At 43.5% G+C, this 16,806-nt stretch overlaps 1 protein-coding gene across 2 annotated transcripts; it reads right to left on the reverse strand.

Annotated features, from left to right (window-relative positions):
* Positions 1–2,089: 2,089 nt before the first annotated feature.
* Positions 2,090–14,260, reverse strand: ALDOB (aldolase, fructose-bisphosphate B). 2 transcript variants are annotated; one of them, XM_036888581.2, is made up of 9 exons: positions 14,108–14,260; positions 10,293–10,414; positions 9,274–9,485; positions 8,210–8,264; positions 7,166–7,326; positions 6,189–6,272; positions 5,215–5,389; positions 4,624–4,823; positions 2,090–2,584 (listed from the first exon to the last, which is right to left on the reverse strand). In XM_036888581.2, exons 2-9 carry the CDS (start codon positions 10,402–10,404, stop codon positions 2,489–2,491), a joined length of 1,095 nt encoding a protein of 364 aa, XP_036744476.1. In that variant the 5' UTR covers positions 10,405–10,414; positions 14,108–14,260; the 3' UTR covers positions 2,090–2,488. The 2 variants fall into 2 exon arrangements, with proteins under 2 accessions (XP_036744476.1, XP_036744477.1); XM_036888582.2 differs by lacking the exons at positions 7,166–7,326; positions 8,210–8,264.
* Between the last annotated feature and the right edge of the window lie 2,546 nt (positions 14,261–16,806).

A 16,806-nucleotide genomic window follows, 5' to 3' on the forward strand; every position in this document is an offset into this window, starting at 1 on the left:
TCCAGGCACAGCCAGCCTAAATGAGAGTCCTCTTTTTCTGCACCCAGATATACTGATAGACTCTCCTCCCCTTCCTAACCCCAGTCAATGGCATTTGTGTTTCTTGCTTAACTACTTAATTGTCTAATATCCAAATGTCATGGCTATCCTAAAGCTGAAACTTCTCTTAATTCTTTTAAGTGCTGAGACCCAGCTTTTGTTTTTAGTAGGCGTTCTGAGTAACTACTAGAATAAATCTGACTGCACCAAAAGCTAGGTAGCCATTAATACATTCACTCAGTGATCATACAATTAAAGAAATTGAAGTCTGTAGCCTCCTAACACTTGTCATATTGCCCTGAGTGGAGGAAATGACTGGGGTTGAGATTTCAAAGACAGCTGTAGTGCTTTAGCCAGGAAAATACATCAGAAAATAGCCAGGGAAAATGCATTATATATATCCTCAACCGCAGTGAAATGTAATTTGGCCTTGACCAAAAGATGTAAAAAGCAGCCTTGATTATAAATTCATGCTCAACCCATAAATGAGAATCTGAGAGGTTTCTTTACGACATAGGGTCAGTGAGGCTGGTAAGCTCTAGATGAAAAATCTCTGGTAGAAGAGTTTTGTCATACCAGGTGTTACCAGCATTTAGGATAGCTTAGCACACGGTAGGAGCTCAGCTACTTGAATGACAGCTGATTGAATGAGTGATTGCAATAAGAAATGTAGGAGACCTGTAACACTGGAGGCAGAGCTATTGTACACTGCCTGTTGCCCTGCCCTGCCCTACCTTCCTCCCTTGGCCATGTGCCCATCATAGAAGAAAGAGACCTGAATTCTAATCTCCCAGCTCTACTCTCCATCCCTAAATATGTGACCATCAGCAAGGAATGTAACTGTTCTAGGCTTGGTTTTATCACCTGTAAAGCAAAAGCCTTGAGCTAAATGAACTCTAAAGTAGGTTTGAGTTGTTTATATGAATATAGTTGTCTTTAGAAAAGTAATAGAGATACATGGAAATAAATACTCAAATGTTGTAGAGGCATATAATAAGTAAGAATCTTCCTGTGCCCCATTCCCAGGTCTTTCCTCTGAAGAAACCACTTGGGGCCAATTCTGTCTTGTCCTCTAATATGCTTATGCCTCTATTTCTTAATTTATCTACTCTGAGCAATATCATTTATCTTTGCACTTTCCAATACAAAGAGTTTAGTTTACTACCTTCTATACTTTAATTATCAATATGAATATTTTAATGATTTAGATCCATTTCCTTTATTACTTTGAAGTACTATTACTACTTTACTGCTATTAGTATTACTTATTACTTTAAAGCACTGTTTGTTTTTTTAAAACACTGTTTTTTAACCCACCAATTTTAAGTAGTATCCAGATTCCCCACTAAATAAACTGGTATTCACTTTGCTTTTTTCAGGTCTCCTCTTGAATTTCCTAGCTTCTGTCAGCTAAGTCATTACCTTCTTTTTCCACCAAAATCGTTACGTTTTTGTTGTCCAAAGTTACAATGTTTAAATTCTCTTTTGTAGCTATTGTTGTCTTTAATGCTTTGTCTGTAGGTGAATTCAGCAGATTGAAAACCAATAAAGTACAATTATGTGAATATTTATTGCAAAACTAGGTAGTGTGCTTGGATGTACAGAGGAGGATGTGGTCCTTTGTCACCAAATCTGGGCCACTTGAAGAATAGTCCAAGCATCAAAGTCATACTGATTCTCTTATTATGCTCCATATGTTGCTCAAAATCATTTTACATTTTATCTTGCTTCACATGAATGGCCTTTAGTTTTAAATATCTTCAACTTTGAAATCTAGCATGACAGTTCTCAAACTTGGCTGCACTTTGGAATCACCAAGGGAGTTTTAAGGAGCACTGACAGAGAACCCCTGACCCCCATCTAGAGTTTGACTTAATTGGTCTGGAGTGTGGCTTGCATCTGGGTTTTTTAAATTTTTTCCAGATTATTCCAATGAGTAGTCAAAGTTGAGAACCCTCACCATTAATGTAAGTCATGTCTAGTAGAGTCAAAGGTAATGAAATACAGAGCCCTTTGAAAGCAAGAGCAGAAAGTAAAACCTGAGACCAACTGAAGGTTCATAGAAAATTTTATTTCTTTTTTGGTTATAGCTGACTCCACAACCTGCCAATGCGAAGACGGTTTGATAAGACATAATTCCTGCATTCAGCTTCTGAGGTGTTTCATTTGGTGGTCATTATTTGGATGGAGAGCTGATTTTGTTTTAAAGTCTATTTTTTTCTTAGTCAGATACTCTGGGGAGCTGAAGTGTTGCAAGGAAACCATTGTGAACTTTCATCAGATCCTTAATATTCAGATGTAGGTTTCAATGACTGATTTTCTTCCTTGTGTCTAAGAACTTAACCGGCAGTGTATTTCCAGTAGTTCCCATCTAATTTTGTCTAATTTAGAGGCTCAGTCTAAAGGTTGCACGTGGACGAGCTTGAGCCAGGCTGGTGGGCCCCAGGGTCTAGTAGGTATAGCTGGCGGTGAACAGCGACTGGGTGGATGCAGCGCCAGGAGAGCCGCTGTGAACATACTGTCCTCTGGCTGCCTGGCAGTTCGCCTGAAAGACAAGTGTGAGAGAGGAGACCGAGTTAGGCAAACGCAACCCTGTGCTGGACCCTCTCTCTCAGCCTCTCCTTAGAAACCAGCTTCACCTTCATTTGGATTTATTTCCTCCTTACAGTGACTCTGCTGAAAATTGCTGCTGATACCGTTCTTCTCCTTCTATCATGTTATCTCCTTTTTAATCCCCAAGTTTTCTGAGCACTTCTCAGGCAAGCTGGAGGTTTGTGTCAGTTACTAAGGAAGTTTCTTTTGGTACCGACAATATTGCAACAATAGTACTAGAAATTAAAGTTGAGAAACTTCTCATTAGTACAGCAATAAGGGAATGGAGATTTCCATCTTAACAGTGGGGAAGCTTGGAAGAGTTGTTAGAAGAAACTGACCAAACGTTATAGTCAAGCATCAGGCAAGGTGCAGCTGAAGGGACACTATAGCAAAAAAAAAAAAAAAATTTAAATAAATGTTCTGTTTTCCACCTGTATTTGTCCACAAGAATGTGTAGTTTTTATGTAGTTGTTATAATATCATGTGATTCCGTGTAAATGCAATTAAAGGTGAGTTCAGGATTATGAAACCCGTAATAATATTCAGATGCCACTCAGTGGTACCAGGTCTTTAGGTCACTGTTAATGTCACCTATGCTTTCCAGGATTTATTTCCACAACCACAGGGATTTTCAAAATGTGTTTCATGGACCTAAGCACTTAGAAATGGAAATTCTCTAGCTTGACCCCAGACCTTCCCAGAAACTCAGTGACTGGGACCCAGCAGTCTGCATTCTAACACATCCTCCAGGTGATTCGGATGAGCACTCAAGCTCGAGCACCACCACCCTAGATGACACACTCAGTTGCCCTTCTTTGGTGTGGAACGCCCTTCCGATGCTCACGTTCACGATCCCTCCACCGTGTTAGCTCCGCCCCCCATCTCACTGGCCACACGCAGGCACAGCCATGCGCAGCTCTCCGTCCTCACGAAGTGAAGCCCTAAAAACCTCACACCTCTCTTAGGCCCCTGAGATGGTTTCCTTTAGCCTCTCCGGGGCCTTCCTTTCCTTTAGCATCTCATCACCTAACTCCCGGCTGCGCTTGATTCCTTGCCCAGCCTCCTCTGTGACCGGCATTCTTCTGTCTCCCTATTAAACTTTTATTCTTCTACCCTGCTATTTCCCATGTAGGTTGATCTGAATCTTCCTGCATGCTTAACAGAGTTGTCAGGAAAATTCAGGGTCTGCATTAATGATTCAGACTAATGTACCACAAACTCGTCCTCATTTTAGCTGCACCTTGACTGATGCTTCGCCATAGCTCCTGGTCAATTGCTTTGCATTTAAACCTGCCGCGCTCTCTCCCACGTGGCTAAACTCTAAGTTCCCTGGACACAGTGGCTGTGTCTGCTTTGTTCACCTCAGTCCTTGGCTCATAGTAGGCATTCAAAAAGATGTGGTTTCTAGTTGAATAAAACTCTTGTTTGTCCTCATTTTTCCTGGGAACCTTTCTAGGTCTTTTCCTGACAAACTTCTTGTGCGGCATCTTTCCTTTTCTCTCTCTATTGAAACTGTTCTATTGAGGGTCACTGATAGGCTCCAAAGTGCCAGTCTCAGCCTTTTCTCAGCCTGTATTCTGAATCTGTAGTGCGTCGTTACTGAACCCCTGAAACTTGTTTCTCTGTGTTCCCAGAGTCCTTGGCTCATTGTATCATTATTGCCGCTTGTCTTGGTGGCTTCTCTTCCTATCTTCCCAAAATGAAAGGTGCCCCTGGTTCAGTCCTTGGCCCTCTTCTCTTCCCTATGCATTGTCTCTGTGGAGATGGTCCTTCAATCTACTGTCATCAACCACACTCCTCGTGTGGATAATTCAAAACTCTCTCTAGCCCTAGTCTTCCTGCTGAGCTCTAATGCCACATTTTCAAATGCCTAGTAGACACTATCTGGAGATACCTTCGTGGCCAGAAGAAAGCAATGCTTCCCCATGTGAGCGAGCTAGGCCCCAGGTACCTGCTTGATCACGTAGATAGGAGGTAGCAGCATCTTACCAGGGCCCGCTTCATGAAAGCCTCCTGGGTTGCCTTCTTGTTTGCAGCCTTGCCACTCCAGGCGGCCAGTGCACTGGCCTGCAGGGCCCGTCCGAAAGAGAAACTTAGTTTCCAAGGCTTTGGTAGAGGGCAAAGGTTGATAGCATTGAGGTTGAGAGTAGCATCCTCTTCACTCATGCCACCAGACAAAAAGCAGATGCCTGGAAGGAAAGAAGCCATCCATTCAGCTAGTCCCAGCTCAGTACCCTGCTTGAGAAAGCAAGCAATGAGCCTGAAAGTAATGTAATGTCTCAATCCTTTCTCTACTTGGTTTGCATGGGACTGGGTCAGAAAAATTAGTTTGCTTTTGCGGAGGTTAATTGGGGTAAGGAGAAAAGGGCTTTAATAAACAAGGAGAGTGGTGAAATGTTGAGGAAACCATGGTTTGAGTGCATCTGGACTGACCCAATATGTGGCATCATGGAGCTGAAGGGAAATGCTGGCTGCCTGTGAAATAGTAGAAAGAGACTCCAGGACACATGCAAATGCTTGTGAACCTCCCTCCAAGGATGAAGGCTAAAATCTCAAGTTAGAAGAGAAGGAGAGGCCCACCAGGAACAGCTGCAGGAATGGTACGGTGGAGAGCTGTCACCGTGGCCATAGCCACTTGCTCTGGAGTATACTTCTTGGTGCAGGCATGGCCGGCAGTCACCATGTTGGGCTTGAGCAAGGTGCCCTCCAGGTAAACATGATGGTCATTCAGGGCCTTGTAGACAGCAGCTAGGACCTGAAGATAAGAAGTCCAAACAGGTGAAACCCAGAGCGAGCCTTGGAGTCTTTGCACTTTTACACTGCAGGGATGCAGGATAAAAGAATTCCCAGACGTGGTTGGGCCACAGCTTCCCAGCCAAACCTAGGTCTCATCAGGGCAATGCACCACCAGCCACAGCCACGGAGCATGACCAAACTGGCCCAGCCACACCACCCCTACTCTAACTGCTCCCCACACTGCCTACTGGCATGGCTGCGCTTCCTAGGGCTCCTGCACTCCCTCCTTCCCATCATTCCTTTGGTCAGTTTGGAATGCCTTGATTTAGCTAATTGGGGATATCTCAATTGGTCTCCATTTTCTATTCCCATAGAAGCCTAGTGGTCATAAAAATATATGTTTTGGAGACAGAACTGCTTTCAGATCTCATTTTAATCCATCCACATTTGCAAGTGGGGAAACTGAGGTCAGGTTACATTACAAATATGAACAAAGTACTTTCTAATTACATTTTCTCACGGGAGTCTCATATCTTATTTTTAAAGATCTTAGTTTACACATAATGTAACAGAGGTCCAAAAGGATAATATGATTTACCCAAGATCCCACAACTAGCAAGGTATTTCTCAAATCCAAGTCTTGGTTCTGCTCTGTAAGTCCTGGGCTTTCACTATGTGCCAAAAAAGTGGAAGGTTTGATAAACACCTCTCAACTTTCTCAATCTTTCATATATAACAACTGATATATATGAAATAACAGCTGCTACTTAAAAACAAGATTCTTCAACTGAAACTGGGAGCTTTTATTCAAAACTTACCTTCTCAGTGACATACTGGCAGTGTTCCATGTCATGGTCTCCATCAGGAATGACCTCTGGTTCAACAATGGGTACCAGCCCATTCTAAAGAGGAAAAAGGGCAGAACAAAGAGAAGCTCTGCTCACTGTGATCCTGTCCTTGGGAAGATACTCAACAGTTGCAAGTGGTATAAAATGATGCCCTTGTGGAGAAGTACCATATAGGTGACTTAAAGGCAGTGAAGAGAAATTTAATGCTATGTCTAGTGAGCATTTATGGCCTAGCCAAAAGAGAACAGCAAGATTTTTAAAAAATAAATTTTAAAAAAAGCTTTCCTGGGAACGGAGTAAAATAAATGTAAAGTCTTAATTTCTATCTCTTATTCTAGGGACTATCCTGGCTACATCAGAACCTGGCTGCCACCTTTCTAGGGCAGTCCAGCTTAAATCACTAAGAAAGATGCCTTTTGGGGGGTTGATTGAGGAATGAAGCAGTGTGTTTACAGTTTAAAGTGGGACCTTACAGGTGCCCATAACTCAAGTAACCCCAACATAGCAAATCAGACTTAATTTGGAACCCAGAGACATTTCAACATGTATTGGAAACTTTGGCATCAAGTCACCATTCCCCAAGAAACTATTTGGATTTGCACTAGATCAGAGTTATCACCTGAAACTAGGGATCTAAGAGGATCGTGTCTGGATATGGTGGCACATAGTCAGCAAGGGCTCTAGCCTCAAGAGCCTGACTACTCTGAAGACTCAGCTCACAGAGCTTTGGCAGAAGGCAAAGACTGGTGGTGGTGGCCTTGGGGCTCATAGCTGATTGTGGAACCAAGTCTTTCCCTACCACACTCAGCTACAGCAAAAGTGGTCAAACGTGGCACCAGAATATATTAGCGAAGAAGTCTCATGTGTAGTTACAGTGAAATTGGAAGCAGAGACTCTGAAGGAAGCTCTGGCCTACAGCTTTTTGGCCTAATGGGATGACAGAGCACCTGCTGACAGATGCTGGCATAGCGGGCCAGGGCATTGGCGTTTTCCTGGATGGCGAGGGTGGATGGACAGTGGCTATCAATCCTCAACACAGCACGCCATTTCCCAAAGTCAGCACCATCTTTCTTATACTGAGCACAGCGCTGAGAAAGCCCATCGAGCCCTGCAAGTCACAAGAGAGAAAGGCTTTGCAAACTTCTCCCTGATCAATGGGGCTGCTGACAAAGTGAAAGAGTTCTCCCATGGCTTGAGGACTGAAAACATCCAGGCATATAAGCATTAAACCCACCACTGAGCCAAAACACCTGGATTTAATAAATACCACACCTGGTTTTGATGTGTACAGTGGATACTTTGCAAGGAGAATTAGAGGGAACTAGTATTTGCTTAGTACTTACTATGTTCCAGGCATGATTCTAGGCATTTTGCACACCTTACCTCATTTGATTATTGTAACAATCCTAATAGTTAATATTACACTTATTTCACAGATGTGAAAGCCAAGACTCAAAGAATTTAAGCGGCTTTACCATGTTTGCATAGCTATAGAGTGACAGAGCTGGGATCCAAGTTCTGCTTACCTAACCCAGTGCTGAGGGTAATACTTGCCTTCTTGGGCAATGAAGGACTCCTCAAAATTACCAAATCAGTAAGTGATGGAACCAGGATTCGAACCCAAGTGTGTCTGATCCCAAAGCTTGGGAATTTTCCTCTCTGCTGCTACTGGATTTTTCTCTAAAAAGAATACTTTCAGGTGCAGAGTATCTTCCTCTCTGTGGTCCACTTGATGCACAATGTCTAATTTAATCCCCACAATATTGTGCAAGGTATTTATTGTTATCCAATTTTAACTGAGACTCAGAACACTTAAATGACTAGCCAGAGGTCACACAGTTATTAAATAGAGGAGCTGGGTTTGAAAACCAAGCATGTGTGGCTCTAAAACCAATGTGACATTTGTATTTTGTATTCCCTTATTCAACTCTTTGCTTGCCTTCATTTCTAGCATATATTGGCATGATTATAACAGCAGGTAATATCTTTACCTTGAATGGTGGTTTCTTTGTTTGTTCCTGCAAGGGGAGCACTGCCTTGGTCTAACTGTGAATATAAATAATTAACAATAATTAGCAGGTGTCCCAGTAAACTAAAAGCAGGGCCCCTGGTGCTAACAGTTCTCATCTTTAACAAATGTAAGAGTTGAATCAGAAAGGTGTATCAGTCATTGGAGGGTAGGGAGGGACACAGTTCAGTCCACAGCAGAAGAAAAGTCACCTGGAAGGAACAGTGTAGGAGTGTCAACCCTGAGAGGGTGGAAAGCATGGAAAGCACAGGCCTGGAGCTTGGGGAGTAAGAAGTCACCTGGGAGGCAGAGGTGTCATATAGGAGCAGCTTCTCTCAAGCTATTCATTCAAGAGATATTTATTGAGTACCTGCACATATAGAACTGGATTATTACAGGAGATCAAAAGAATAAAGAGGCAGCTTCTCCTCTCAGCACAGCAAAGGCTAAGGCCATGAGCCGTAGAGGCAGACCGTGGTTTGGACTGGCTCCAGTTCTGCCTTGCAGTGGGCAGGTTACACCACCCTCCTTGTAATTGTTTTCTCACCTCATCTCCAAAAGAAAGATAATAATCAAGTCGACCTCCAGATGTGAAAAGGATGAATGAGTGCCTGAAGGTGTAAGCACTCAGTGAATACTAGTTTTCACTCTTGAGAAGTTCGCTGGCTTTTGGAAGACCTACAGTTGAGCAGCAAGTGTTTTAAATATAATAGCTATCATGAGCTAAATAATAATTACCTGACAAAGCTGTTTTAAAAATCTTTTCATCCTTATAAAAGCCTTATGAGATAGACACTATTATTCCCATTTTAGAAATAAGGAAATGGAGACACTTAGAGCTTAAGTACCTTGTAAAAAAAACTTAGCTGAAAGAACAGGGCACTGAAAGAAAAGTCTAGAGGAGGATCCGGGTCTCGGGGAAGATGAGGATGGGAAGGATGAGAGTGGCAATTAGATGCTGAGGCTGTCTGTGGTGGCTCCGCCCCAGCCCCAGCGCCGGGGTTCGGCTGGGCTGAGGTAGAAGGGAGAAGGGACGGAAGCATTCACCTTGATTCCCACCACGATGCCCTTCTCCCGGAGGATGTTTCTGAACAGCTTTCCCTGGCTGTCCTTCTGGTAGAGGGTCTCATGGAAAAGGATCACACCCCCGATGCTCTGGTTGATGGAGGTGTCCACGGTGAAGAGCAGCTCTCGGAACTGCCGGCGGTTCTCCTCCGTGTTCTCCACCTGGATCCTCTGCAGGCGGTTTCCCATGGTGCCTATTGTGGGCAGGCCAAAGGCAGACAAGGAGCAGGCCAGGGCTGTCCCGCAGCCCTCCTCCACGGTGGCTCAGTGACCCTCCCCAGGGTGGGCAGCAAGACCCTCCTTTTTATTCAGATCGTTAAAGCCTCTGTCTCCTTTTTTTGTCTCCCTGGGGAAAGTCCTTGCTTGCTGTCAGGATACTGGCTAGGAAATGTATGGACTGGGCATGTCAGGGTCAAGGTGGAAGCCACCCTTGGGTCCAAATGGGTGTGCAAGGCCCTGAAGCCTCTCCTTTGCCCCCCAAGGCCAGCCTTCAATCTGACTAGATGTACACCCAGGGGATGATGGGGCAGGCTCTTGACTTCTCTGGCTTCTATCATTTTATGGTGGGCCACACAGGCCTGCCACAGCTCTCCCTTGCACCATCTTGGGCTTCCCTCAGCCATAGCCCTGCCCTGTTCCAGATGTAGACACCTCCCTGTCCTCCCAGCTCTTCCTTGGCTGGCTTTACACTGACTTCTCATTAGCAGTAGAGGGCTGTGTATCTGATCTCATTCTGGTTATTGAGTTCCTGACTTTGCCACAGCCTGCGTGCGGATAACCCCCAGCAAGCAGCCTTAAAATGGCAGCTCAAACCTCTTCCCTAGGTTTTCAGAAATCTTCCTACTGGAATAACAGGACTCTATGCTTACTTGGTCTTCTGCTCCCACATCTGTGTACAGAAACCTTTACTCCTCTGAAAGGAAAGTGTCTGATGATCAAGTTGCCTTTGCTAAGTGTAAAAACAAGAGTGTGCTCACAGTTATTTTTTCAAGGGGACTCACCTACAGACTCATCTGCAGCCAGGATCCCCTTCCCATTGGCCACAATGCGCTGGGCAATTTCTGAGAGCTCCTTCTTCTGTTCTGGGGTGAGGGCTGGAAATGGGTAGGCCATGGTGACAAGTCTGGAAAAGAGGGCAGAAGCGTGCTGAAGAGCTGCGGGTGGCTCAGAGGGGTTAATGACCAAGACAGCCAGGGTGTGCAGACAAGCCCTGTAGGCCCCTCTGACATTTCTAGCCCATTTCCACAACTGAATAAATAAATGGTGCCTGGGTTTCTTTTCCTCCTTAGCTTAAGTAGTTGCGATTCGCCATAATGGGTAAAGATAGGATGCCAAGTTCTAAGCAGAATGCCTTCCAGGAGACCTTGGGATTCACTGATCCTGAGACTGGACAAGCTAATTAATGGTCCAGTTGAATCTGACAAACAGATGGCCCTGCATTAATTGACTATCTAGTCTCTGGATTCCTGGTGCCTTCTGATACCCGGGATGGCTTGAGGTCAGGACAGTGAGGCTTTTGGCCTCTATGGCCATCTCCCACTTTGTTCTGTTAGCCTATAGTCCTACCAGATTATTCTTCAGGCAGGACAGTTGAGAGGAGAAGCTGCCATTTGGCCTTGAACTTTAGGACATACAGGATGGGGTGCAAGGATCCTTTTTCTTACATTCAACCACCTATGAAACCATTTGGGGCAGATGAGGAGGATTTTCCCTACGTGCTCTTGGGCTGGATTTTCCCAGAGGCTCTCAGGCTGTCACAGAGTGATCCCTGCTCCAGTAATTCTCAACTTCACTGCTTTTGCAAGGAGAGACTCTGGCTTGAGGATCCCCTGCCCAGGCAACCTTCTCAGCAGTGGTCCTCAGAAGGGGATCATTGCCCCATTTGGCTACCACTTTTGGCTAGTCTTGAAAAGCAAGCTCACAGGGGTCTCAACTTGGATGTTAGAAAGAGTGATTTTGCATAGGTTGGACTAGCAAAGAAAAAAATGATAGCAAAGATTATCTTGAGTAGTTTCCTATCCAGTTCTTTGTCTTCCTCCTCTCCCCTCATGCACTCATCCACAGGGCAGATGACCCGTGCCTACTTTCTGCTTCCCAGAAACCCAGGGACACCTCAGTTCTCTTTTGATCCTCTCAGCCATGAGGTAACCAGGGCAGGTATTAGCTTCATTAATTGAGGAACAAGCTAAGACTCAGAGACATCCCAGCTACGATGAAGCAGAGCTCCCCACCCAGTCCTGCCCTCATGGTGAATCAATTTCTTCACGGTTTCTGCATTCCTTCAAGGCGGGCTCCCAGTCCCCTGTCTCTTGGCATAAGAAGTCAATGGCTATCCAACTAATTCATGTTTAGAAAAACTGATGTGACTCTCATTGTTGCCACTCTCATTTCAACAGGGGTTCTTGTCTTAACCCAAAAGAATGTAGCCACAGCACTGTCACTGGGGCTCTAGGACAGGCTGGTGGACAATGATCTCTAGAGAAGATGATCTTCCAGGGCCCCTCACATCCCTGCCACCTGAAGATAGTGTTTCTCCTAAGGGATAAACAGGAAGATGCTTTACAACGTATTATGAAAATGTCAGGTGTTATTATTTCTCTCTTTTTTAATTAAAAAAATGTATCTAAGAGACTTCGTGTTTCTATTTCCTACTATTTTCTTCAGAGTGTGCTGACTCAACCAGAAAAATAGAGAAAAGGTCAAAGTGAATCAACATTGTTTAAGGGAAGTTACACTTCTACAGAGGGATTAAAGGTCTTTACCACATCAGCACAAATGTTGCCCCCTGTTAATCATAAAACAGGGGCACAGGCCAATGTTCACCAGTGGGAGACAGGAGGCCAGCCAGGACTGGGTAAAGATAGAAAATGCTACTGTGCCCCAAAGCTTCTGCTCACTGAGGTCTCAAGCCAACTTTTGTAAAAATGTCTGGTAAAAAGTTGTTCACATTATATTATTAAGTTAAAAAACCCTGTAAGTTCCAGAGAAGTATGCAGTATATGATGCCATTTTTTACATTTAAAAAAGTATGCACACACATTGTTTGTGTATCTATATAAGCAGAGAATAACTATCCTGGGATTACCTCTGGGGAATGGGGTGGGGTGGAGTGGCTCTCACATTTCACTTTATGAATTTCTTATAATGTTTGACTTCTCAAGGAATGGGTTTATATATTACATTATTTATTATACAAATATACTAGCGGGTAGTATATATGTACAAACCTAGGAGAAGGTTATGAGTATGAACATATGAACATGAAGGTTGTGAATATGAACATACATGAATAGAAGGTAACCACAGAAACCCAGAGCTACAAGGGACAAGTGACCCCAGAGATATCTGTATCAACCCTACAACTTCAGAGATGAGGAGACTGAGGTCTGGGGAGAATATGTCCGATGCCCTTTCTAAGTTGTGATGCTCTATGATTGTAAATTTACAATATGATTTACATATTTACAATATAATTGTAAATCATATCCTATTGGCATATGACTTGGAATCCTTTTTCTAATCCTTCAGCAAAATAGACGAAACCCTGCAGTGTGGTTCATGCTGCCTTCCTTGAAGAAGTTCTGTGAAAAGATAATTTGTAAAAGATGGTTATTTAACTCCTGGAGAAATATAAGGGAGTAGAGAGTTCATTTCCTTCCAGTGCAAGGCATCTTCAAGAAGACATGAGGGGCTCATTCATTGAAAGCCCAAGCTCGCTAGCGTTTTATGCTGCACTTTTACACACAGACGTATGAAGATGCCCACAGCTCCCTTACTCACCCCGGTGCCACATTACCACATGCAGTGAGATGCTCTAGGACAGCCTGACTCCGGTGTCATTGAATACACGTGGCACAGCTCAGGAAGAGACCTGAATGTTGCTCTTCCCTGTAAACTAGCACCTAAGTCAAAGGAGGTCCCGGGTTTACAGCAGCTACACTCCATGCCCGGCCCAAGACCTCAGACTCTAGCCTAGGCCTGGGTGGTCCCCAGAGGTGCCTTGGCTAAAGTGATGATGGTAGCAGAGCTCAAGCCCCTGCTGGATCCAAATTGGCTGCTGGAGCCCTATTTAAAGAGAAGTTTTATTTATTTTGTTATTTACTTATTTTATTTTAAAAGGCAACATATACTCACAGTAGGCCTATTTTTCAGATAATAGAGCAAATGTGCCAAAATATATCAGCAGATTTTGATTCCAAATATCTCAAGCTGTAGGATCTTCAAAGTAGGAAATGTTACAGAAAGCATTAAACAAGTGGAAGTTTTGACAATTCATAATCAAATGATGGCTGTGTTCTGGGATGTTTCCAAGCCTCTTTCATTTTCTCATTTCAGCAGTGGGTGAAGGCAAAGGACAAAACATGCCAAGAGTTCATTTGCTGTGACAACGAAACTTCAGTGCTAGTACTAGTTGGTGTGTGGGAAGAGAATGAAGAAAATGACATAAGGTGATAAATATGTAAGTAAATTGTCGAAATAAGCAGTTGTTACGAGAGAGTAGAAATGAGCAGGAATCTCAAAAAGTGATCAGAACCTAATCAAATGGAGAGTATTCTCATAGTTTTTGCCAAGCCAAAGCCACAGAAGAGCCTTCATAGAGTTAACACTGGTAACTGGAGCATTTTGCCACCACCCAAAGGGGCAGGAAAGGTGTGAGCAAGCATTGATACTTAGGGAAGGAAACAATCATTTTCCAGCCACTATACAGTTTTTCCTGAAAACAAAAGCAAACACACTTTCTCCTCTACTGCTTAGTGCTATTAATCCTTTACTCCCGGCACAGCCCAGGTAGATCAACAGAAGCTCCTTTACTTACAGTTTGGGAGAGGAGAGCCCTCTTAGAGATCAGATGTTGTGGATGAGGCGACAGCTGCCAAATAGGACGAATCTTTGGGAACACACATTTTTTATTGACTTCTCATCAAAGTTGTGGTTTTTTGTTTTTTTTTTTTCACTTTATCTTTTGCCCTCCCCTTCCCACCTTGGTCTGGTAGGGAGGTGTTTACCCAGTGCCTCTGATTGGCTCATGCACAGCCAGTCCTTCTGATCCTGCTCACACACTCCTTGTGCTCACAAGATGTTAAAGCTACAGGGGTATCTGGAGACCAGATAGTTCTTAATCCAGACTCGTCACCTTACAGGTCAGGAAATGGAGGGTTAGGGATTCCCTTAAATCACAAAGCTAGTGAATGACTGTTACCTATAGTCCACAACAGGCGACTGGGAAGACTGTTAGCTTAGCACTGAACACATGACCTTGGCTAAGGTTTTTTCATTTCTCTGAGCCTCAATTTCCTCTTCTGTAAAGTAGGATCACAACCTCACAAGAGCTTGTGAAGTTTATAAACTGCCTTCATATAGTAGGTATTCAAAGATCCTTCCTAGTCCCCCCAAACAAGTTTGGGTTCCTGATGTTTTCAATGCCAGAACACACTGTCTTTTACTCTATTCTCATTCTCTTTCAATCTTTACATTTGTGTCTTTAAAGTTGGTAAAAACTAAGTGATTACTGTAAGCCATTAGCTCCCCTAGACATTGTGGCACTATCTGGGCATAGGTTCATTCTATGTGTTTTTTTCCTGAGCATTATACCAAAATCTAATTTATGTTAAGGCAAATAAAAATAGTGTATGCTTCCTAAGGCAAATAATGAATGAGCAAATTAAAGTTATAGGGAAACCTAAAAATAATGGAATGACCATGATCACAAGAAAGGATAAATTCTCAGGAACATATTCCTTTGGGATAATATATAAAATGGGGAAAAAAACCCTAAAAAGCCAATGTGCTCAGCGGTATAGAGCATAACACTGCAATGAGTAAAATGTCAATGAAATGAGGGAAAAAGAAACAGGGACTGAGGTTGTCTATTTAAATAGAGTTCAGGTTCAGACAGCTTCTAAAAGTAGAGAATGTTAGACATCAAATGTGGTTATGGAAAGAAATAGAAATGTTTGAAACACAGAACTGAGGCTCATTTGGGTACAGAGGTTTGGCCAAGGCCTAAGGATAGCTGAGGGCTGGATCAGGCAAAGGCCATCAGCATTCTTGGTTCCATTTGCCCCCACAAGGCACACTTCTGTTTTCCCCATCTCCACATGGCGCTCATTCAAGCTCCTGCTGTTTGATTCACCACACCAAAATGACCTGATCTGGGGGCATCTGAGGTTTTATTCAATGTGAGTTTTGTTGAAGGAGAATGGAAGAATGAGAGGTGCATGATAGTGAAGGAATGGAGTGTGAGGTTAGTGATGGTCATCTGGAGTCAGGGCTGGATGGCCAGAGCTGTGACTAAAACATTCCACCTGCTGAGAGATGCATGGTAGAAATAATTTTACTTATGTTACTAGGACTAGGTAATCTTATGAAAACAATGATAACAATAATAATAAACATAGCTAGTTTTTGAGGTGCTATGATGTGTCTAGTTCTTTTCATACATGATCTCCAATCTCAGCATCTCTTTGAAGAGAGATTTATTGCTCCTGTTTTCTAGATAAGGAAACTGGTTCAGAGAGGGCAAGTAATTTGCCAGAGTCACGGGAGAGGTACATGGAGAGGCCATCTCACTCCATGGAGAGGATGACGCTCATTCAGTGGTCTAAAGTAGAGTTGTTTACATTTTGGTGACCGCAGACTGCATAGATAAGCTCTTTCCCTCTCACCCTCCCAGCAGTTTATAACCTTGGACATTAAACCTGCATTAATCAGGGAAGAATAACTGGCATCAGCAGACCTAGTAACCATGGTCTTGCTGGGCATCGTTTCACGTGAACAGCAGCCTGTCCAAGCATGTCAGGGGATCATGGTACATCTGTCCCCGAGTGGTGCTGCCTATTGCTGCTCCCATGGCATCAGCATTTGGTCACCTCCAGGGTGTGATGTGCAACTGGAACTCAAAGTTCAGGAAAGTGAGGAGAGAGCTCACTGGACCTCAGAGAAACAGCAACTCCTGAGCAACACAGACTGTTGCAGGGTTTCACTTTGTTTTTTAAGTCTGTTAACTTTGTAAAATGTTCAAAACTGAGATATCGTGACAGATGGAAAAAGCATGGGACTTGGAGGCTGTGAAACATTGGGGAATCCCCCAACCTCTGTGATCCTCAGTTTCACTCTCTGTAAAATGGGGTCATGATGTCTTCATCCAAAACTGATTATGGAGCATGAATGAAATAATATATGACTAGGGGCTTAGCACAGAGTAAGTTTCCACTAAATAGACAGATATGATTGCATCCTTCTGGTTTAGAGGTCTCCAGTTGCAGACTTTTCTGATAGGCAAGAGGATGATATTATTCAGGATCACTGCTGTCAATATTGTCAACAACTGCCACATTTATTCTCCACAACCTGTCCCACTCTAGGGAATTCTGGCTTGAATGTGGTATCTGTATGAGTCGACTGACAGGCCATGAGTTAAGTATAGTCATGTATAGTAGGACGTCTGAGTCCACCAGCAAACTTGCACATACTAGTAATTCTCATGTATGATAGTTACTCTCACTAGAGTATTAG

Source organism: Manis pentadactyla, chromosome 3, assembly GCF_030020395.1.
Source record: "Manis pentadactyla isolate mManPen7 chromosome 3, mManPen7.hap1, whole genome shotgun sequence".
Classification (NCBI taxonomy): Eukaryota; Metazoa; Chordata; class Mammalia; order Pholidota; family Manidae; genus Manis; species Manis pentadactyla.